We start from the raw sequence: 20,346 nt of genomic DNA on the forward strand, positions 1-20,346 counted from the left end.
AACAATATAAATTAAGGACTTCGATAAGTATTCGTTATAAACCTTTTAGTCTCGTAATAGTAAAATGTATTTCAAATATGTATGAGTAATCGAACTGATTTCTTAAAAAGTGAAACCGTCTAATAATCTATTTCCTAATATATGGTTAAAATTATAAACCATAGGTGTTTTGTCTTAAGAGTAAGGATTGAAGACTGGAGATTTCATAATCCTTCTATATGTATTTCGGAGTGTGTAACTGAGTGACTATCATGGATGTCATTCTTTTCATAAGCATCATTTAATTGTGTAAGTGTGACTATGGTTATATACGTGGCTATGACCTACATTTGTGCGTTTCTATTTATTCATAGTTTTCGTTCTTATGTTTAAAAGGGTGTATCGTTTTTAACATAGTTAATGGCAAATTAGTTTATAATTTATGAGACCAGATAATACGGGCTATCATCGTTTCACACTTATAAAGACTAATAGGGACTGCTATTTGAAACAATTGTATGTTATTGTATATTACTTACTTACTCTGTACATTGGAAGAAGAAGATATAGAACTCTTTAATAATAAATATACTTATTAACAAGTACTAGTCTACCACCAAACAGACGAATAGAATAAAATCAATGCCAAGCACTTATTCAACGTACAATTACTAGATATCTATAACCAAAGAATTCACAACAAAGCATACAGGTGAAACGTCTCACGTGAATCAAGGTAGGGTAAACTATTCGAAGTACCAACGCAGTATCAAACTTTTATACCTTTAAAGCGCATTGAATTAGTTTGCAACTTTATCTATCTGTAATATTCACTCTTACGTTGAATGCTGTATGTGATCAGCAATGTACAAAAAGTGAATAATATTGATTTGTCGTTCAATTTCAAAAATTCTTTTGCTGAAAAGATATGAAAATATTTTCCCATTGTTTTCCATAAAAGTAAAAAATCGGGAGCTTATATTGTCAATTTTGGATGGATTCCAATCATTATAAAGACCCAGCCAGGCATTGTGAAGAAATATTTGTTATTAAAATAGTAGGCTAAAGCTCAGATGTCAAATTGTTATAATAGTTTGTGTCATATAATAGAAAAATAAACCAAGAAATAGTACACATCTTTACTATATTCAGTACTGTATGCATGCTATTTTTTATTTAGGATGAAAATTTGGTGATATTTTGGTGCTATTCCCAGTAACTAAATAAAATAACAAAATCTAAGTCATACATCAATACAGTGTAGATTGAAATATTTCTAGACTCATTCGATATAAGGTTTTGACATAGCTAAAATACTAGCATTTCATTAAAAGTAACCTTTTACACTATCGATACAACTTAATATCAAAGTTTAATAAAATAATTCCTATGGAAGCCAGCAGTGGTAATGATATAAAATTAGCAATAGCTATCCCACTATGGAGACAATTTGGATCTTCAAATAACGCTAATGATTTTCTTTCAAATAAGATAAAATGACGATATGTTTGGAATAGATGTAGAAACGAACATTCCTGGTTCTTTAGGAAATTTCAAACCCGAATACAATAAATATGATCAACTATTGAACATCGTCAATCGCTTCACTTGTCAGAGCTAATTCCTTCAATCAAATACATAATTTTCTTACATTAAAAGAATGAAACATTTCAAAAGACTACACAGTAACTCAGGACCATATATGAATGATATTATTACAATTTTCAACTGAATTAGAGGTAAAACTGAAATTAAGTTCCCTTCCATTACAAAAATGGATCAATAACTGAATGAGCTTGATTCTTTTATGAGAAAAAATGTTGTAATAAAATAATTATTCAACTAAACAGAAGTGTTTTCAGATTCTTGGACATATTCTCTCAATATATGTTGAAATATCCTCTGTTCTATAGGGAAGCTTAAAGACCTGTCAAAAGCTGGAGATAATAGATATGATAAATGGCATGCTGATTAAAAATTAAGAGAAATGAATTTAAATATTACGTTACAATTGCGGTGAATAGCGCTAAAATGCCGCTAAACACTCTATCAAATATAGATAGTATATAAATAACGTTTATGGGTGAATAGGTTTTAATATGCAACCTTTAATTACAAGAGATAAGGATAAATGGAATATTTATATTAAAAATCCTATAATTTTCAATAAGTTATAACAATATGTGTTATATGTGGTGGTATAAGAACGTCAAGATTACACAATCCAAAATCACAATGATCGTATCCTATATATGAAAACGTCGAGTAATATAATTATTGGGCGGAAAATTTTCCAATTTAAAAAATTCAGTTCAAATTGAAATTTAACAAAAGTATAATGCTTAACATCGATGGCATTGTGGCATATGCCAATTAAGTATAAATTATGCGTTTATTTTATAATCGACTCGTATTTATGAATTACTTTTCCAGCAAAATAGCAATAGTAGGATACGTAGATTACACTATTTTAGAAAGGGTATAATGAGAATGGTATTTTAATTTGAAGTAGCTTATATTTCCAATGTATTCATACCAGGTTCTCTTTACTACATGTCTAAAAAATATTAAGGTGATTCCTGATGGCGTTGACTCCTATTTCAAATTTTGAGAAGCAAATTTGGAAAAACAAACTCTATATAGAATTATTATTATGTCTTCCTTTATGTATGTATATCAATACGAAATTTAATCAGGGAAGAAATGGCTTTCGGATCGTGTGAATAGCATTATTCATATTGGCTGATCGTACGAAATTTGACAACTCATTTACTCCCTTCCTAGCTGTAAATCCGGGCATTAAGCAGTGTTTTTTGGTTCCATAATTTCATAAAAGTAAGAAAATGTCATAAGGATTATTGGAATGTTGTTTTAAATGAATTTAAAATTATTATATGGTGTCAATTTTGTCGGACTATCCAACAAGGAAAGAAATGAAACAGTTGTTTGCATTTACTTTTAAATACTCGAGTTGATATCTTATCTTTATAAGAAAATCGCGAGGTTATATATTTACATTATTTTGTTCAAGAGTTTACAGTGTTAAAGGAAACCTTTGGAAATATACGGTCCATTTTTACTATTTACGAGAAAGCTTTAAAATATCTGACTGTCACTTAAAAGCATTTCATTTCAAAACAAGTCAGTTATAAGCCATGTGATTTAATTACAAAGTATTGATTAACAACATAAATAAAATTGTCAAATAAGATCTTTCTTCTTATCTCTCGGTGTGCCCCAATTGAACTCAAAATTTACTAAATTCCTAACTAGTCTAATACTATCAGTACGTTAGAGATACTTTTTACTTAAATTTTTTCTATTGAATGGAATTGGATTAAAATTAGAAAAGTTTACTTAATAATTAATCTGTACCTTTAGAAATAATAAATCATATTAATTCAACCATCTTCAAGGGTTCAGGAAAAGTTTTAATATGGATATAACCCCTAGAATAAAAAAATAGTCAGGATTGTATAATTATAGATTATATTTAAAACAAAATATACTCAAATGAAATCTAATTTCAATTTTTTCAACCATAAAATGATCTAAAGTTTGTGGATCATCGGAGAAGTTCAAATTTTGATCATCTTAAAGAAATTAAAATGGAATTTTGGTTTGATAATAACCGATCTTTTGGTTAGTGGTAGGTAAATGGGAATCATTATGAATGAAGGTGGGATAAAATTATTTTGACTGACTATTAACAGGTTTTACGTGAAGGTATTATGGAATTAAATGCTAACCATGTTGTGCAATAATTTTAGACTTGAGAAAATTTAAATTGCAAAAGCTCTAATTGATGACAAGTAAATCTTCATCTGAGAATTGTTATTTTTGATGCTAAATTAAAATTATAATTAAGATAATTAAAGCATCTCGATGACAAGTTTTGTTAAACACATGAATAAAGTTAAGGATTAAGAATGACTTCATACTTATGGTATACTACTCATATAAATCATATAACGCCAATTTAATAATTATAATTTCTATCTCTGATTATTTTTTGTCGTGAAAAATGGTAATAAGTTTTAGCGTTATATCAAAAGTAAGCTAAGCTCTTTAGGTACATGGAAGATTAGCTAACACTAAATTGAACATATGCCTCAAATATTAATGTATATAAAAGATAAAAGGTAATGATAAATTCTAGAAATTACGTTTCCGATTATACAGTTCAAAATCTTTAATATTTTTTGTACTATTGATTGTTATGCTATTGTAATTCTATTTGTATTCTTGAAATTATTTTGATTTTACTAACACATGCGTGTGAAAATATTTAATGGAACATGGTTAAATTAATTTTCAGTTTCTTTATATATTGAAACTAGAATCCAAAATTTAGATTCATAATTAGTATTATTTTATCAACTATAGAATTGGGTATTTCATAGTTTTCTAATCTAGAAAATATGGGTACTATATTTATAGCTTAATAGTTTTAGAATTAAATTAGTTACATTAAGTATGATAGTTTAATTGATTGTTTAAAACGTATATAGTTTACCTATTTTCCTACATACTTGTAAAACATCTATATGGGGATATCCTAGTAGTTATGATCAATATTGATGGAATTAAAACTCTGACTCTAAAAATATGTACAAGATCAATTAATTGTTTTATAAAAAAATGAAATCTTGAATCTTGCTTTATTTCAAATATTGTTGAATCGGATTTGATTCTAAAGTATTTTGAGTTATATTTCGTTCTTGAAACCTCATTTTATTACTTATTTACTGCTGTGATTGTATCATTAGTATAGCTTCATAGGATTGCCATTTGTTAAAAAATGATCCAATGGATTACTTAAATAAAGTCAATAACAACTTAAAATTACTGTGATTAGTTAAATAAAAACAATAATGATTATAAATGGTAATCATTTCATATTAAAAGAACAATTATATTTAATGTACTGAGGCTATTATTTTATACATAAAATGTATTTCCTCCGTAGTTTTAACCCACAATTAAAAATTAGAAATCATAGAAAATAAACCAATTGACAATGACAAATATAAAATTATTAATATAACAACATCTTCATTGTATAAAATATTTGAAGATAGTCAGTTTCTCATCAAACCCTATAAATATATATTCCTTAGTATTGAATTTTATATAGGATATATTATTGTCTAGTTCCATTTTTATGATTTTCGAATAAGTAACGAAATATCCTTTATCTTTCCTTAGTAAGATTAAAAAGTAAATAATCTTAAAATTTGCTCTATTATAGTTTTCTTACAAGTTAGAGCTTTTTTATTCTAAAAACATAGTGTTTTAGATTCGTTATTCTGTCATCTATATCCAAGACCAGTAATAGTTTACAATTGGACATAATAATACTGCAATTATATCATTAGTATAGCTTCATAGGATTGCCATTTGTTAAAAAATGATCCAATGGATTACTTAAATAAAGTCAATAACAACTTAAAATTACTGTGATTAGTTAAATAAAAACAATAATGATTATAAATGGTAATCATTTCACATTAAAGGAACAATTATATTTAATGTACTGAGGCTATTATTTTATACATAAAATGTATTTCCTCCGTAGTTTTAACCCACAATTAAAAATTAGAAATCATAGAATATAAACCAATTGACAATGACAAATATAAAATTATTAATAAAGCTCTATAGTTGAAAATATTCTAATTTCAAGCCAGATGCAAGAAATTACTTGAAAATTAAAAATTTGGACTATGTTAAATAAAGAACTCCTAAAAACTTGATAGTACTCAAAAATCACTATAATACTGACAATATTCAAATTATAATCTCGCGTAGACATTTTAAGATATATATAAATATACATATATATAAATATATTATAAAGCTATTAATCCTTTTCACCTTGTAATGCTACTATCAAGTTAATGCACAACAATTATCAAGTTAATCATATTTAATCTATAAAAACAATTTTCAATATCAAAAATAATAACTCTTACCATAAGTTTCTATTGAATAATTTATATTCATTAATAATACAGAGACAAGTAACCAAAGCCCGGTAATTTTATTTTTTAAATCCATGTAATATTTTACCAGCAAACTTGACTAATGGAATTAAATATATCCCAGGAAATTCATATAAATTTGCAAAACTATCTAAAACCCTGAAGAAGAACTATAAAAATAATAATTCCGAATTTCCTGATTAAAAGTAAATATAATAATATAATTTAAATAAGATACAAGATAAACTTTACAATTATCTAGTATGTGCCATCATATTTATCATATGCAAATTGTTTATATCTTGTTATAAAAAGAATTTTAGAACTAAAATCTAATAAAAATGATTTTGCTGGTGTTTGTTTGTTAGCAAAACATTACTTCTAACTATTCAAGTTCTAATCGTTTTCCATCTCTAGGTATAAAACTAAAAATAAATATATAAACAAAAAAGGATAGAAATTAAAAATGACATATATTGATATGAATTATTAACCAGAAAATTTGAAATAGAAGTGTTCTAAAAACTTATAAAATAAAAAATGTTGAATTATATGCTATGCCACACAATTCTGTCGAACCTATTTCTTTTATTTCAACTCTAAAAATTAAATACAGCCACATAATTAATCAAATAAGGAGAGGAGTGATGTACAATTCTTGCTGTCAGTTTATGAGAGTTCCAAATGCGTCTTCTAGATTTACCAAAATTTTTATTGAAAAATTGAATAGAATAATGCCAAGAGAAAAAAAATATTCAAATATCAGATAGATAAGAAACGATGTATTATGTATATCATTTTCAACAAATTTAACACCCTACGTAACTTCTCATTGTAACATTTGTAGCAAATAGTATTGTTTTTTATGAAGAAATTGAAGTAATTAAAAGCAAGGGATTTCAGGGATGACTATCTTTTTCCACAAATCTAAAACTAAAGCGTGTGTTACATTACGTATACCCCCACCCCCCATTTTTCTTCCATAATTTTCGTAAAAAATCTCATTTTGATAAACAGCACTATGGGAGTATTTACTGTTTGATAACAAAACTTAGATAAAGTTATGAAAATTCATAAAACCTTCATAAGATTCTGTAATTATATATAAACAGACAGTTTTTGTGAATTTCAGTACAAAAGTTATAAATCTTAATACAAGGACAATATATATATATATACGTATTCGTATGATAGTTATATTTTGTCCTTTCAGTCAGTAAATTGTTCGGTCATAAAGTCTGCATGCTTTGATACTTGTTGCAATTGTTGTCAAAGAAGATCAAATTTTTATAATACAATGTAAAATAGTTATATTTTTAACATATACATTTTCACGTCTTTCAAACTTCTAAGAATCAAGAAGACAATCATATTCATTGACATCTGAATCCAAAATATTCGATTTGTTAATAGTCGGGGATTCAAACATTTACACAAATAATTTAATTTTATGCCAAGAATTGGAAATATCATACAAGAAATGTTGAAGAAATTATTTGAACAGTTCATCTATTTATCACCTTTCAAATGACTAACAAAACAGTATTCTAATTATTCCTAAGAAATTTAATTATACTGGCATAATGCAATTATTCCATGGTTTTTGTCAATATATTTGGTTGAAAGAAAATCAAATTATTAGCGGTTTTAGCGAACTTTGCAAAACTTAATGATACCATTTGTAGACCATGAAATAGAAACTATGAATTGAAAGTGCAAGTACTTTATTGAATTGAATTTAATTAGGTGCAATGAAATTAACTAATATCAAAAAGCAGAATAATAATAATAATACAAGGATGGATGTGCACGAAATTTTCAGAAAGTTCTCGGTATTTTGGTAGTGCTATGTTATTATCCTTTAAAAACTGACTTGAAGAAAAACTTTTTTTTTTCGTTACCAAAAATGGTTCGGAGATTAGCAGCAATCATAATCATGATATGTTACTATTCGGGGATAGGGAAGTACAGGGTACAGTTAATTTTTAATTCCAATTTAAAGAATCTTTTTGCCAAGTTAAAAATTTTTACTTCAAAAATTTTAATAAATTATTATGGCAGAAAAGTTGAGTAATTGTTAATTACATTTGAATATACGGAAACTCGTTCGGAAGACTCTTCCCTATTTGTTTTTCGAGTTTTTGATATAATGCAATACTGGAGGTAGTATATAATTCTAGAAAATTTACTTTCTGACTTCCGTTACCGTTTCCGTTTATTAAATTTTATGTTTTATTGAGTAGAATAAGCCAGAAAAAACTGTTTTTTATTTAATTGCACTGAACGTTAACTGTATTAAAAATTTTCCTAATTGGATATTTGTTCGTACATTGTAAAAAAAGAAAAGTTGAAAAAGGTATAAGTAAAAGTTATTTCCTAAAGAAGTGATTAGCATACTCATAAAATAACCGTGTTTTATTACGTATGTTGCTCTGTAAGATATTTTGATAGAACAAGTAGATAGAGGGAGAGGGTAGAAAAATTAGGACAAGTAAACTGGAACTAGAGAAGGAACCTTTATAAAATAGAACGTTTGTTGAAGATGACAATAATTTCTTTTTGATAAAAAGTCCAATTGAAATTTGTATTTCTCTACACTAACATTTACCTATTTTAATTGCCAGTTTTTACAATTAAATGTGTTTCGCTTAGCTTGCTCTTCAAGAATAAAACAGAACTAATACATGCGGTAGTAGGGACTAGTAATAAAGCTCAGTTTTTGGGTTTTCTGATGAGTTTTCACACATTTTTTACTTTTTTCTTTTTAGTATTTCTTTGAGTACTGTAGTTTCTATATTTTCCTTCTGTACATTTTTTATTCTTCGATACAGTCGAGTTTCGGACTGTCTCTCTTGGATGTTCCGTTCTATCCGAACATGAATGCCAGCTTGGCAGTTTTATGTTGAATCAGAACGGGCCACACCCCCTAAACAAATATTTTAAAGCCCCCAATTGCGAAAACATTACCAAATAACATGTCGCTTCAGCTTGTTAAAAACTGCATAATAGTTTTTTTTCTTAAAATATTAATTTTTAATAGTGCAGAAGTAACAAAGCACAGAGGCATTGTTGCGTCTCTAGAAGGAAATTTTCAGAGAATGGAAGAAGGGTACTTAAAATGTTGAAATCAAGTCAAATTAAGAGTGGATTTGGATAATCCAAGTCCATCCATCATAGGGTTCATTTATAGTTGTTTGTATATTGTATCCCACGGAAAGATGGATGGGTCGAATAAGTAGGTTCGCTGACAGGTTGGTGGCTGGGTCAGTAACCTTTCTCTCTAAACAACTGATATATTCACATGTGTTTGCTTCCTTTTGCATTCCAATGGAAGTTGGGTGATACATTCAGATATTTTTTTTCAATTAGAGATATTAATTTTTTAAAAGATTTTTAAGAAATTTCTAACTTCATAATGTTGGAAGTGATCAATTGTGTTAATTATTTAACAGTAAAATACAAATGTATTGTAAGAATTGTAAAAAGCTGATGTGATTAATAATTTATTATTGACTTGTCTTGAAGTATTTTTAATATTGTTTTTTTGTATCCAAGTAAAATTTATCATTGTACTAACCTTTCTGAACAAAAATAATAATGGTTGAATCAAATTAAAAACAAATCCCATAATAATGAAAAAGGGTTAAAGAATTAATAATATCTGCTAAAGTACCTATGTTGTCTAGTAGCAATAGGAAGATTTTTCACTTTAATATGAAAAATGAAACAAGTACTATAAGTAACAATAAAAATTTAGAAAGACCCTTGCAAAAGTTAAAGAGAGAAATAATGAGAGTAAGCGAGTTAGAGAGAAAAGTTGTACAAATACTTTAAGAGAAGAAGAAAAAAAGAAAGTAAAAACTTCTTTTGGAAAAACCTTTCGAAGTTACTGAAATGGTTGTCTTTTTGCATAACTTCCTTATTCCTGCAGAGTAATAGGACAATTGAATTTAATTTCAGTTCTCTCTCTTACGCTATACAAAACCGAACAACATGGAGTGATCATTCTCCCTTGCCATAGCTAATCAAATAACTGGATGTAGTAGATGTTCTATTTCCGGAAAGATTCCGTTAACTTAATTTATGAACAAAATTTTTCATCATCTATTTTTTTCCTACACTTACCAAATTAAGAAATTTTTATATAGATTTATCTAATAATTTTGCATCTCTATGCTGTATTTTGTTTTTCCGTTTTATATATTCTACGAAAATCGAATTATCGTATGTACGAGTGAAAAATTTCATTCTACGGCACTTAACTTCTAATTGTCCATCACATTACGATTTAATTTGGCTGTTGTCAAGAAGATATTCGGGAAATGTCTCAATTGTTTCTTTTTACTTTTCTTTTATACTATTTGTCTCGATAATTAATATTTAATTTTAAAGAAACATTAGTTTTGATTTGGGGTTCTTTAATGGTAGTACTATTTTAAATGTAAAAAATTTAATGGTAAAAGTACATTATATGAATAAATATTAAGTATATATTTTGAGTACGTGAGCTTTTGATGTGGAAGATAACACAAGGGGGCTCTCAGGAAAAAAGAATCAATTGGGAAAACTTGGTAGTTCTTATTATGCGTAGCTGACAATAGTGTTAATAATAAAAATGAAAAAGCACTAGATTATATATGTTGAGGTCTTAGAGTTCTTTTAGTTACAAATATATATATATATATATATATATTATATATATATCATTACTATTTATTTTTAAGATTCTTGTAGGATTGTTCTTGAAATTTTCTTTATCCAACTTACAAAAAAATTTTAACTTTTTGTTAGTTTTTGTTTTAAGAAACCATAAAGGTTTCTCTAGGTTTTTAGTACCTTCTTAAACATTGAATTCGCATCATTTTTATATACATACACGATATTCATTGGAAACATCTAAAAATCGAAAAGTTTAACTTGTAGCTTAATTATGATACTGAAAAAATCATATCTGGCTACACTTTTAGCCTTGCTGATTCGAATTTTATTAGTTTCAGCAGATTCAACTGTTTATTCAAGAACATATTGGACGGGAACTACTGCTTCAACATACTCGACTTCTTATGATGTCAATGGTATTCTAATCCATGATACTACTACGTTTTATTGGATTTATACTCCTAGAGTAACACTCTCAACTACCACTACTTCTTTTAATACCAATGTTCCATCATTAACAACTAGTACAATAGTTATTACTAGCATAGGGGCTGACGGTTATGAAACATATATCACATCAACTTTAGTATACTATCCTCTTTATACTAGTCCAACAACTGTTACTACAAGAAGAACCTTTTTTTCAAGTTACACATCTACCTATTCAACCTTGTATAATACTATTGTTGGAGATGATGGCTCAACAACAACAGATATTACATATTATATTGCTATTCCAGATATGTTTTACAAATCTTCAACTACTGAAGGTTGGACTGGTAGTTATTTATGGACTCATGCTACTTCCACTGTTGTTACAACAGGTAATGATGGTATTTCAACTACAGGTACTGTTTATTACGTCTATACTACAAGAAACGCAGGTTTAACTACATTCGTTCCATGGACTGGAACCTATACAACCTTCTATTCTACCGGTTTGACCTCATTTGGTGGGATTATTGGTGTTGGTCAAACCACCTCTACTTTGTACTGGGTTTACACCCCTATTCGTGGAAGTACTTCCCGTAGAACTACTTGGAGTTCTATAGATCATACTACTACATGGTCTACCTCCATTTTAACTACAACTGATGCTCAAGGTAATGCAACAACTGAAACTATTTACTTTGTTGCCACTCCAGTTCGTCGTGCCACATCTACAGTTTCAACGACAAGTAATTTTAGTTCGGCATCTACTTATACTTACTCCACTATATTTAATACTGTAATTGACGGGGATGGCAATACCACTACAGAAACTACATACTATGTAGCTATTCCTACCAACTTTTTATATTCTACTTCTATCGAAGGTTGGACTGGTAACTACCTCTGGACTCATGCTACTTCCACTGTTGTTACAACAGGTAATGATGGTATTTCAACTACAGGTACTGTTTATTACGTCTATACTACAAGAAACGCAGGTTTAACTACATTCGTTCCATGGACTGGAACCTATACAACCTTCTATTCTACCGGTTTGACCTCATTTGGTGGGATTGTCGGTGTTGGTCAAACCACCTCTACTTTGTACTGGGTTTACACCCCTATTCGTGGAAGTACTTCCCGTAGAACTACTTGGAGTTCTATAGATCATACTACTACATGGTCTACCTCCATTTTAACTACAACTGATGCTCAAGGTAATGCAACAACTGAAACTATTTACTTTGTTGCCACTCCAGTTCGTCGTGTCACATCTACAGTTTCAACGACAAGTAATTTTAGTTCGGCGTCTACTTATACTTACTCCACTATATTTAATACTGTAATTGACGGGGATGGCAATACCACTACAGAAACTACATACTATGTAGCTATCCCTACGAACTTTTTGCATTCTACCACTACAGATGGTTGGACTGGTAGTTATTTATGGACTCATTCAACTGCAATTACTGTTACAACAGGTAATGATGGTATTTCAACTACGGGTACCATTTATTACGTCTATACTACAAGAAATGCAGGTTTAACTACATTCGTTCCATGGACTGGAACCTATACAACCTTCTATTCTACCGGTTTGACCTCATTTGGTGGGATTATTGGTGTTGGCCAAACTACATCTACTGTGTACTGGGTTTACACTCCTATTCGTAACACCACAGTAACTAGAACAACCTGGAGTTCTATTGATTATACAACAACTTGGTCTACAAAGTACGCAACTTTTGTTGGTGCTGATCATGAAAGTACTACTGAAACTTATTATTTTATTGCTACCCCTGTACGTCGTGTTACGTCCACAGTCTCAACAACAAGTAAGTTTAGTTCTGCCTCTACTTATACTTATTCAACTATTTATAACACGATAACCGATGAGGACGGGCAAACATTTACAGAAACAACTTACTACGTTGCTATCCCTACTAACTTTTTGTATGCTACTACCACTGAGGGCTGGACTGGTTTCTTTTTAACTACACATGCGACTTCCACTGTTGTTACCACCGGTGATGATGGAATTTTAACTACCGGTACTATCTATTATGTTTACACTTCTCGTGTTCCTGGTGTAACAGTAACAACTCCATGGACAGGTACCTACACAACATATTACTCCACGTATACAAGTTATGATGCATTTTTAGGTATTACCTATGATACAACTACTTACTATTATGTTAAGATTCCCTATTATGAAACATTTTCATCTACTACTACTTATAGTACGCACCAATATACAACCACATATTCTACTGAATATTTGTCATTTACAGATTTAGATGGCAATGTCACTACACAAATCATTTATCATGTTTATACCCCAACACGTCGTGATACCAGTACTTATACCATCAAGAGTAGTTCTTTTGGTGGAACACTAACATCTACATTTGCCACCTTCTACTCTACAGTAACAGATGAAGATGGTAATGAGACTACCCAGACAACTTATTATATTGCCATTCCAACCGATCTATATAAAACCACAACAACTGAAGTGTGGACTGGTCGTTACACTATAACTTATTACATCAGTAAAACAACAGCAAAAGGAACTGATGGATATTCTACCGAAAAAACAGTTTACTATGTTCATACACCTACTCCTGATGGTGGTAAGTGGCTCACAACTTATTGGTCGGGTACTTACACAACATATAGTCAAAGTGGTTATACATTAGCTTTTGGTTTCAAAGGTATCTTCTTCGGGTTGTGGGTCTATCCTCAATATATTTTAAAAACGCCGATTCGTAGAACAACTTTGTTCAGCTGGACTAGTAACTGGAATCTACAAACTACTTCTACTTCCTCTCGTGTAACTACCTTTGTCGGGCTGGACCGGGAATCAACAACTGAGACTATTTACTTTGTTTTTGCGCCTGCTCCTACTGTTTCATCGTTCATTTACTCACAAGGTACATTCACCTCTTCAACCACAGTGACTACGTCTACTTTTACCACTACTGTTGGCGGAGCTTATGATTATTCATGGGCCATTGTGTATTATGTGGTTCTACCTGTTGATGTTGCACAATCTACAGTAATGACTCAATGGACTGGTACATATGTTACAACAAGTACCATTTTTGTGACAACTATTACTGATTCAGAAGGATTTTCTTCGATTTATACTGTTTATGTTGTCCAAACCCCAGTTCTAAGTGCATCCTACACATATATTCCTTGGACTGGAACATACACATCAACGATTTTAACCAGTGTTTACACAACTTTAGATTACTATGATAACTTTTTGGCTTCCTGGACGCATACTATTTTTATTATTCAAACACCTATCCGTTTGTCTACTTCCTATGACTTTTCATATTGGACAGGTACGAATTATTCAACTTATTCGACTGATATCGTCACAATTACCGATGTTTGGGGGAATGCAACTACAGAAACAATTTACTATGTTGTAACACCTACTCGTGTTATCTATACTACTGAATTGTTTCCACAAAGTAATGCAGGTACTAGTACTTTCAGTACTGGGGTTACTACTTTCACTGGTAAAGATGGCTTAGAAACAACTGAAACTATCTATTCCGTTCTTATCCCAGTAGATTCAAAATTGAGCACCGTTTTTAGTTCATGGGATAAGGATTACATAAGTGAATTATCTACAGTTACTTCTGGAGGAACTACTATTATTTATATTGTCACACCAATTGACACTGGTATTTTTATTTACCTACCATGGGCTGGTGACTATACATCCACTATTTTGACATCCACATCTTACAGTTTTGGTTATTCAGGTACATTTTTAGGTGGTTGGGATCGTATTGTATATGTCGTCGAAACACCAATTCGTTCTCTAATATCCACTAGTTATTCTGCTTGGCCATCTCCAAATAAGACATCTACATTCAAAACAATTGTTACTACTTTTACTGGCAAAGATAAAGAAGAAACGACTGAAACATTATATTTAGTTTATACTCCTTATAGAGTAACTAGTACTACTACCACTACTGGGTACGGTCAAGAAGGAATAGAGACATTTACGACTACTACAAGGACATTTACTGGTACTGACGGTGAAGAGACTACTGAAACTATTTATATTGTCGGAACACCTGATCATGAAAGAACGTCCACCAGTTATACAGCTTGGTCCAGTGATGTATCACTAACTTTTTCCACTTTTGTTACTACATACACGAATGAAAATGATTTTGTAATTACTGAAACAATATACTTCGTGAGTACACCATACCGTTTTTACACGACCACAAGCTTATCTGGTATTCTTAATATATCTAGGGTAACATACCAGACAATTCTAACAACATTCACTGATGCAGATGGTAATGAAACAACTGAAACAACATATTTAGTATACACTCCTATTATAAAATCTACATCAACTTCATACACAGCTGTTGATAACATAGATGGTACCTTTACTTACTCTACTGAGGTGATAACCTTAACAGACAGTCAAGGTGATGGGTTTACAAATACTATCTATTTTGTTATGACTCCTATCCGTGGAAGCATTGTCACGTCTTTTACTGCATCTGGTGCCATTACCAGTACTTATTCTACATCCATTTTTACTACAATCAATTCTGAAGGTGATGAAATCACAGAAACTATTTATTTTGTTATGACACCTGCAAGGGAAATTACTTCTACAACTTCATCATACTGGTCTGTAAGATCGTTGTCTACATATTCCACTATGATTGAAACCATCACGGATGAATTTGGTAATGAATCAACTGAAACAATTTATTTTGTATACGGACCTCATTATGAAGTAACAAGAACAACTTATGTCGGTGGAGCTGTAACAGCTGATGCAACTGTTACAACATTTATTACGACATTTAGTGACAAGGAAGGTTTCTGGACTACTGAAACTATTTTTGTTATAGAAACTCCATTTGCATCTTCCACAGAATCCTCTTACGAATTTTCATCATATTCAAATGGTTCTTTTGTAAGTTCCGTTCCAGATTCTCTATATGAAAGTTCATTCCTTTCTGAAAGTATTATGTACAACACCTCTTCTGTTGAATCAACAATGGAATCTTCAATTGCTTCTGAAAGTATTATGTACAACACATCCTCTTCCGAATCATTAATGGTATCTGAAAGTGGTATGTACAACACCTCTTCTGTCGAATCAACAATTGAATCTTCAATTGCTTCTGAAAGTATTATGTACAACACCTCTTCTGTTGAATCAACAATGGAATCTTCAATTGCTTCTGAAAGTATTATGTACAACACATCCTCTTCCGAATCATTAATGGTATCTGAAAGTGGTATGTACAACACCTCTTCTGTCGAATCAACAATTGAATCTTCAATTTCTTCTGAAAGTATTATGTACAACACCTCTTCTGTTGAATCAACAATGGAATCTTCAATTGCTTCTGAAAGTATTATGTACAACACATCCTCTTCCGAATCATTAATGGTATCTGAAAGTGGTATGTACAACACCTCTTCTGTCGAATCAACAATTGAATCTTCAATTGCTTCTGAAAGTATTATGTACAACACCTCTTCTGTTGAATCAACAATGGAATCTTCAATTGCTTCTGAAAGTATTATGTACAACACATCCTCTTCCGAATCATTAATGGTATCTGAAAGTGGTATGTACAACACCTCTTCTGTCGAATCAACAATTGAATCTTCAATTTCTTCTGAAAGTATTATGTACAACACCTCTTCTGTGGAATCAACAATGAAATCTTCAATTGCTTCTGAAAGTGGTATGTACAACACCTCTTCTGTCGAATCAACAATTGAATCTTCAATTGCTTCTGAAAGTGGTATGTACAACACCTCTTCTTCAGAATCATGGATTGAATCTTCAATTGCTTCTGAAAGTGCTATGTACAACACCTCTTCTTCAGAATCATGGATTGAATCTTCAATTGTTTCTGGTAGTGCTATGCACAACACCTCTTCTTTCGAATCATCGATTGAATCTTCAATTGTTTCTGGAAGTGCTATGCACAACACCTCTTCTTTCGAATCATCAATGATATCCGAAAGTGATATTTTAAACAATTCTTCCATAGAATCCATAGAAATGACTGATACGAGTGGATATAGCTCATATGTATCAGATAATTCAATTACTTCTATTACTTCTAACTCAACTAAAACATTAGAATCTTCTAAAAAATCATCATCACAAATACAAGAAACCGGTTCTGAAAATATAGAAACTTACACAACAATTTCAAACAGTACGGTCGAAATGTCTTACACCAATTCTGATAAGAATACTGAATCAATAACAAGCCAACAATCATACGATCACTCAGAATACACTTCCACCGACTCTGAAGGTAATGTTACCACCGGTACCACTACCTACCCAGTCTCTCACACCAGTGAAGAAGAATTGACTACTTCTACTTACACTTCCACCGACTCTGAAGGTAATGTTACCACCGGTACCACTACCTACCCAGTCTCTCACACCAGTGAAGAAGAATTGACTACTTCTACTTACACTTCCACTGACTCTGAAGGTAATGTTACCACCGGTACCACTACCTACCCAGTCTCTCACACCAGTGAAGAAGAATTGACTACTTCTACTTACACTTCCACCGACTCTGAAGGTAATGTTACCACCGGTACCACTACCTACCCAGTCTCTCACACCAGTGAAGAAGAAGTCACCACTTCTACTTACACTTCCACCGACTCTGAAGGTAATGTTACCACCGGTACCACTACCTACCCAGTCTCTCACACCAGTGAAGAAGAAGTCACCACTTCTACTTACACTTCCACCGACTCTGAAGGTAATGTTACCACCGGTACCACTACCTACCCAGTCTCTCACACCAGTGAAGAAGAAGTCACCACTTCTACTTACACTTCCACCGACTCTGAAGGTAATGTTACCACCGGTACCACTACCTACCCAGTCTCTCACACCAGTGAAGAAGAAGTCACCACTTCTACTTACACTTCCACCGACTCTGAAGGTAATGTTACCACCGGTACCACTACCTACCCAGTCTCTCACACCAGTGAAGAAGAAGTCACCACTTCTACTTACACTTCCACCGACTCTGAAGGTAATGTTACCACCGGTACCACTACCTACCCAGTCTCTCACACCAGTGAAGAAGAAGTCACCACTTCTACTTACACTTCCACCGACTCTGAAGGTAATGTTACCACCGGTACCACTACCTACCCAGTCTCTCACACCAGTGAAGAAGAATTGACTACTTCTACTTACACTTCCACCGACTCTGAAGGTAATGTTACCACCGGTACCACTACCTACCCAGTCTCTCACACCAGTGAAGAAGAAGTCACCACTTCTACTTACACTTCCACCGACTCTGAAGGTAATGTTACCACCGGTACCACTACCTACCCAGTCTCTCACACCAGTGAAGAAGAAGTCACCACTTCTACTTACACTTCCACCGACTCTGAAGGTAATGTTACCACCGGTACCACTACCTACCCAGTCTCTCACACCAGTGAAGAAGAAGTCACCACTTCTACTTACACTTCCACTGACTCTGAAGGTAATGTTACCACCGGTACCACTACCTACCCAGTCTCTCACACCAGTGAAGAAGAATTGACTACTTCTACTTACACTTCCACCGACTCTGAAGGTAATGTTACCACCGGTACCACTACCTACCCAGTCTCTCACACCAGTGAAGAAGAAGTCACCACTTCTACTTACACTTCCACCGACTCTGAAGGTAATGTTACCACCGGTACCACTACCTACCCAGTCTCTCACACTTCTGAAGAAGAATTGACTACTTCTACTTACACTTCCACCGACTCTGAAGGCAATGTTACCACCGGTACCACTACCTACCCAGTCTCTCACACCAGTGAAGAAGAATTGACTACTTCTACTTACACTTCCACCGACTCTGAAGGTAATGTTACCACCGGTACCACTACTTTGGATTGGTCCGAGGTTTCTAGTTCTTCAGTGTTAGTCACTGAAAATGTCTCTACAGTAACTGTTACTATGTCTGATGGTAATGTAGTGACTTTGACAACTACAGTTCCATGTTCTACTTCAGTTGCTTCATCTAAACCAACAGATAACACTGTTACTCACATTACTACAACCGACTCTGCTGGTCACACAACTGTTATAACCTCATCAGTCCCACCATCTTCTGTTGCTAGTGAAACTACTAAACCAACAGATAACACTGTTACTCACATTACTACAACCGACTCTGCTGGTCACACAACTGTTATAACCTCATCAGTCCCACCATCTTCTGTTGCTAGTGAAACTACTAAGCCAACAGATAACACTGTTACTCACATTACTTCAACCGACTCTGCTGGTCACACAACTGTTATAACCTCATCAGTCCCACCATCTTCTGTTGCTAGTGAAACTACTAAGCCAACAGATAACACTGTTACTCACATTACTACAACCGACTCTGCTGGTCACACAACTGTTATAACCTCATCAGTCCCACCATCTTCTGTTGCTAGTGAAACTTCTAAACCAACAGATAACACTGCGACCCACATTACTACAACCGACTCTGCTGGTCAAACAACTGTGATAACCTCATCTGTTCCAACTTCTGATACACAAAGTGTGACTACATTGGTTCCACCAGGTAGCTCTATGTCGACCGTATCATCAGACTTGAATACTTCTGCCAGTGATGGTGTCACATCATCTGGATCTAACCCATCTGCTACTGTAGGTATCTCATCTTCTTATGAAGGTGCCGCTGTATCAAATAAGATAAATAATTCCTTATCCGGTTTGATTGGTATGATTGTTTTGGCAATTTTGGTTTAGTCTATTTAAGATTTATAACTACCGTTTTTAGTTCGTTGATTTATTCAAATATTGTATAAATAATCAAGACAATATATATTATTTGTGTTTTATTATTAGATTTAGATTTCGATAAGGAGCTATTTTCATCAAGATATAGATTACAATGCTATTTAAGCGAGTGCATATCAATGTATAAAGTTTCATGAACTAGAGGAGTAACTTATTACTTGTTGCATATATTAATTAATCAAATAGAATTCAATGTTTAGAAGTGTATCTTGAAATCAGGATCTCTCTTAGTTTTAATTGGGATGATTTTATGAATATAGAAGTCGATTGATAGGTGGCAGGGTTTATATTTAATGTAGGTTACTTATATGAAATGGAAATAATTGACAGAAATAGTGAATAAAAAGCATGATATTATTATTGATTATTGGAAATATATGTGATTGCTTTATATTTTATATCTAATAAGTA

General features: G+C 32.0%; 1 protein-coding gene across 1 annotated transcript; it reads left to right on the top strand.

Moving 5' to 3' along the window:
* Positions 1-10,893: 10,893 nt before the first annotated feature.
* Positions 10,894-19,884, top strand: Kpol_2000p110 (uncharacterized protein; the record flags this gene model as incomplete). Its single annotated transcript, XM_001646950.1, has 1 exon — positions 10,894-19,884. The coding sequence occupies one exon, from the start codon at positions 10,894-10,896 to the stop codon at positions 19,882-19,884; it is 8,991 nt and encodes a 2,996-aa protein (XP_001647000.1).
* Between the last annotated feature and the right edge of the window lie 462 nt (positions 19,885-20,346).

The sequence above is a fragment of the Vanderwaltozyma polyspora genome, genomic scaffold, assembly GCF_000150035.1.
Source record: "Vanderwaltozyma polyspora DSM 70294 KpolScaffold2000 genomic scaffold, whole genome shotgun sequence".
Classification (NCBI taxonomy): domain Eukaryota; kingdom Fungi; phylum Ascomycota; class Saccharomycetes; order Saccharomycetales; family Saccharomycetaceae; genus Vanderwaltozyma; species Vanderwaltozyma polyspora.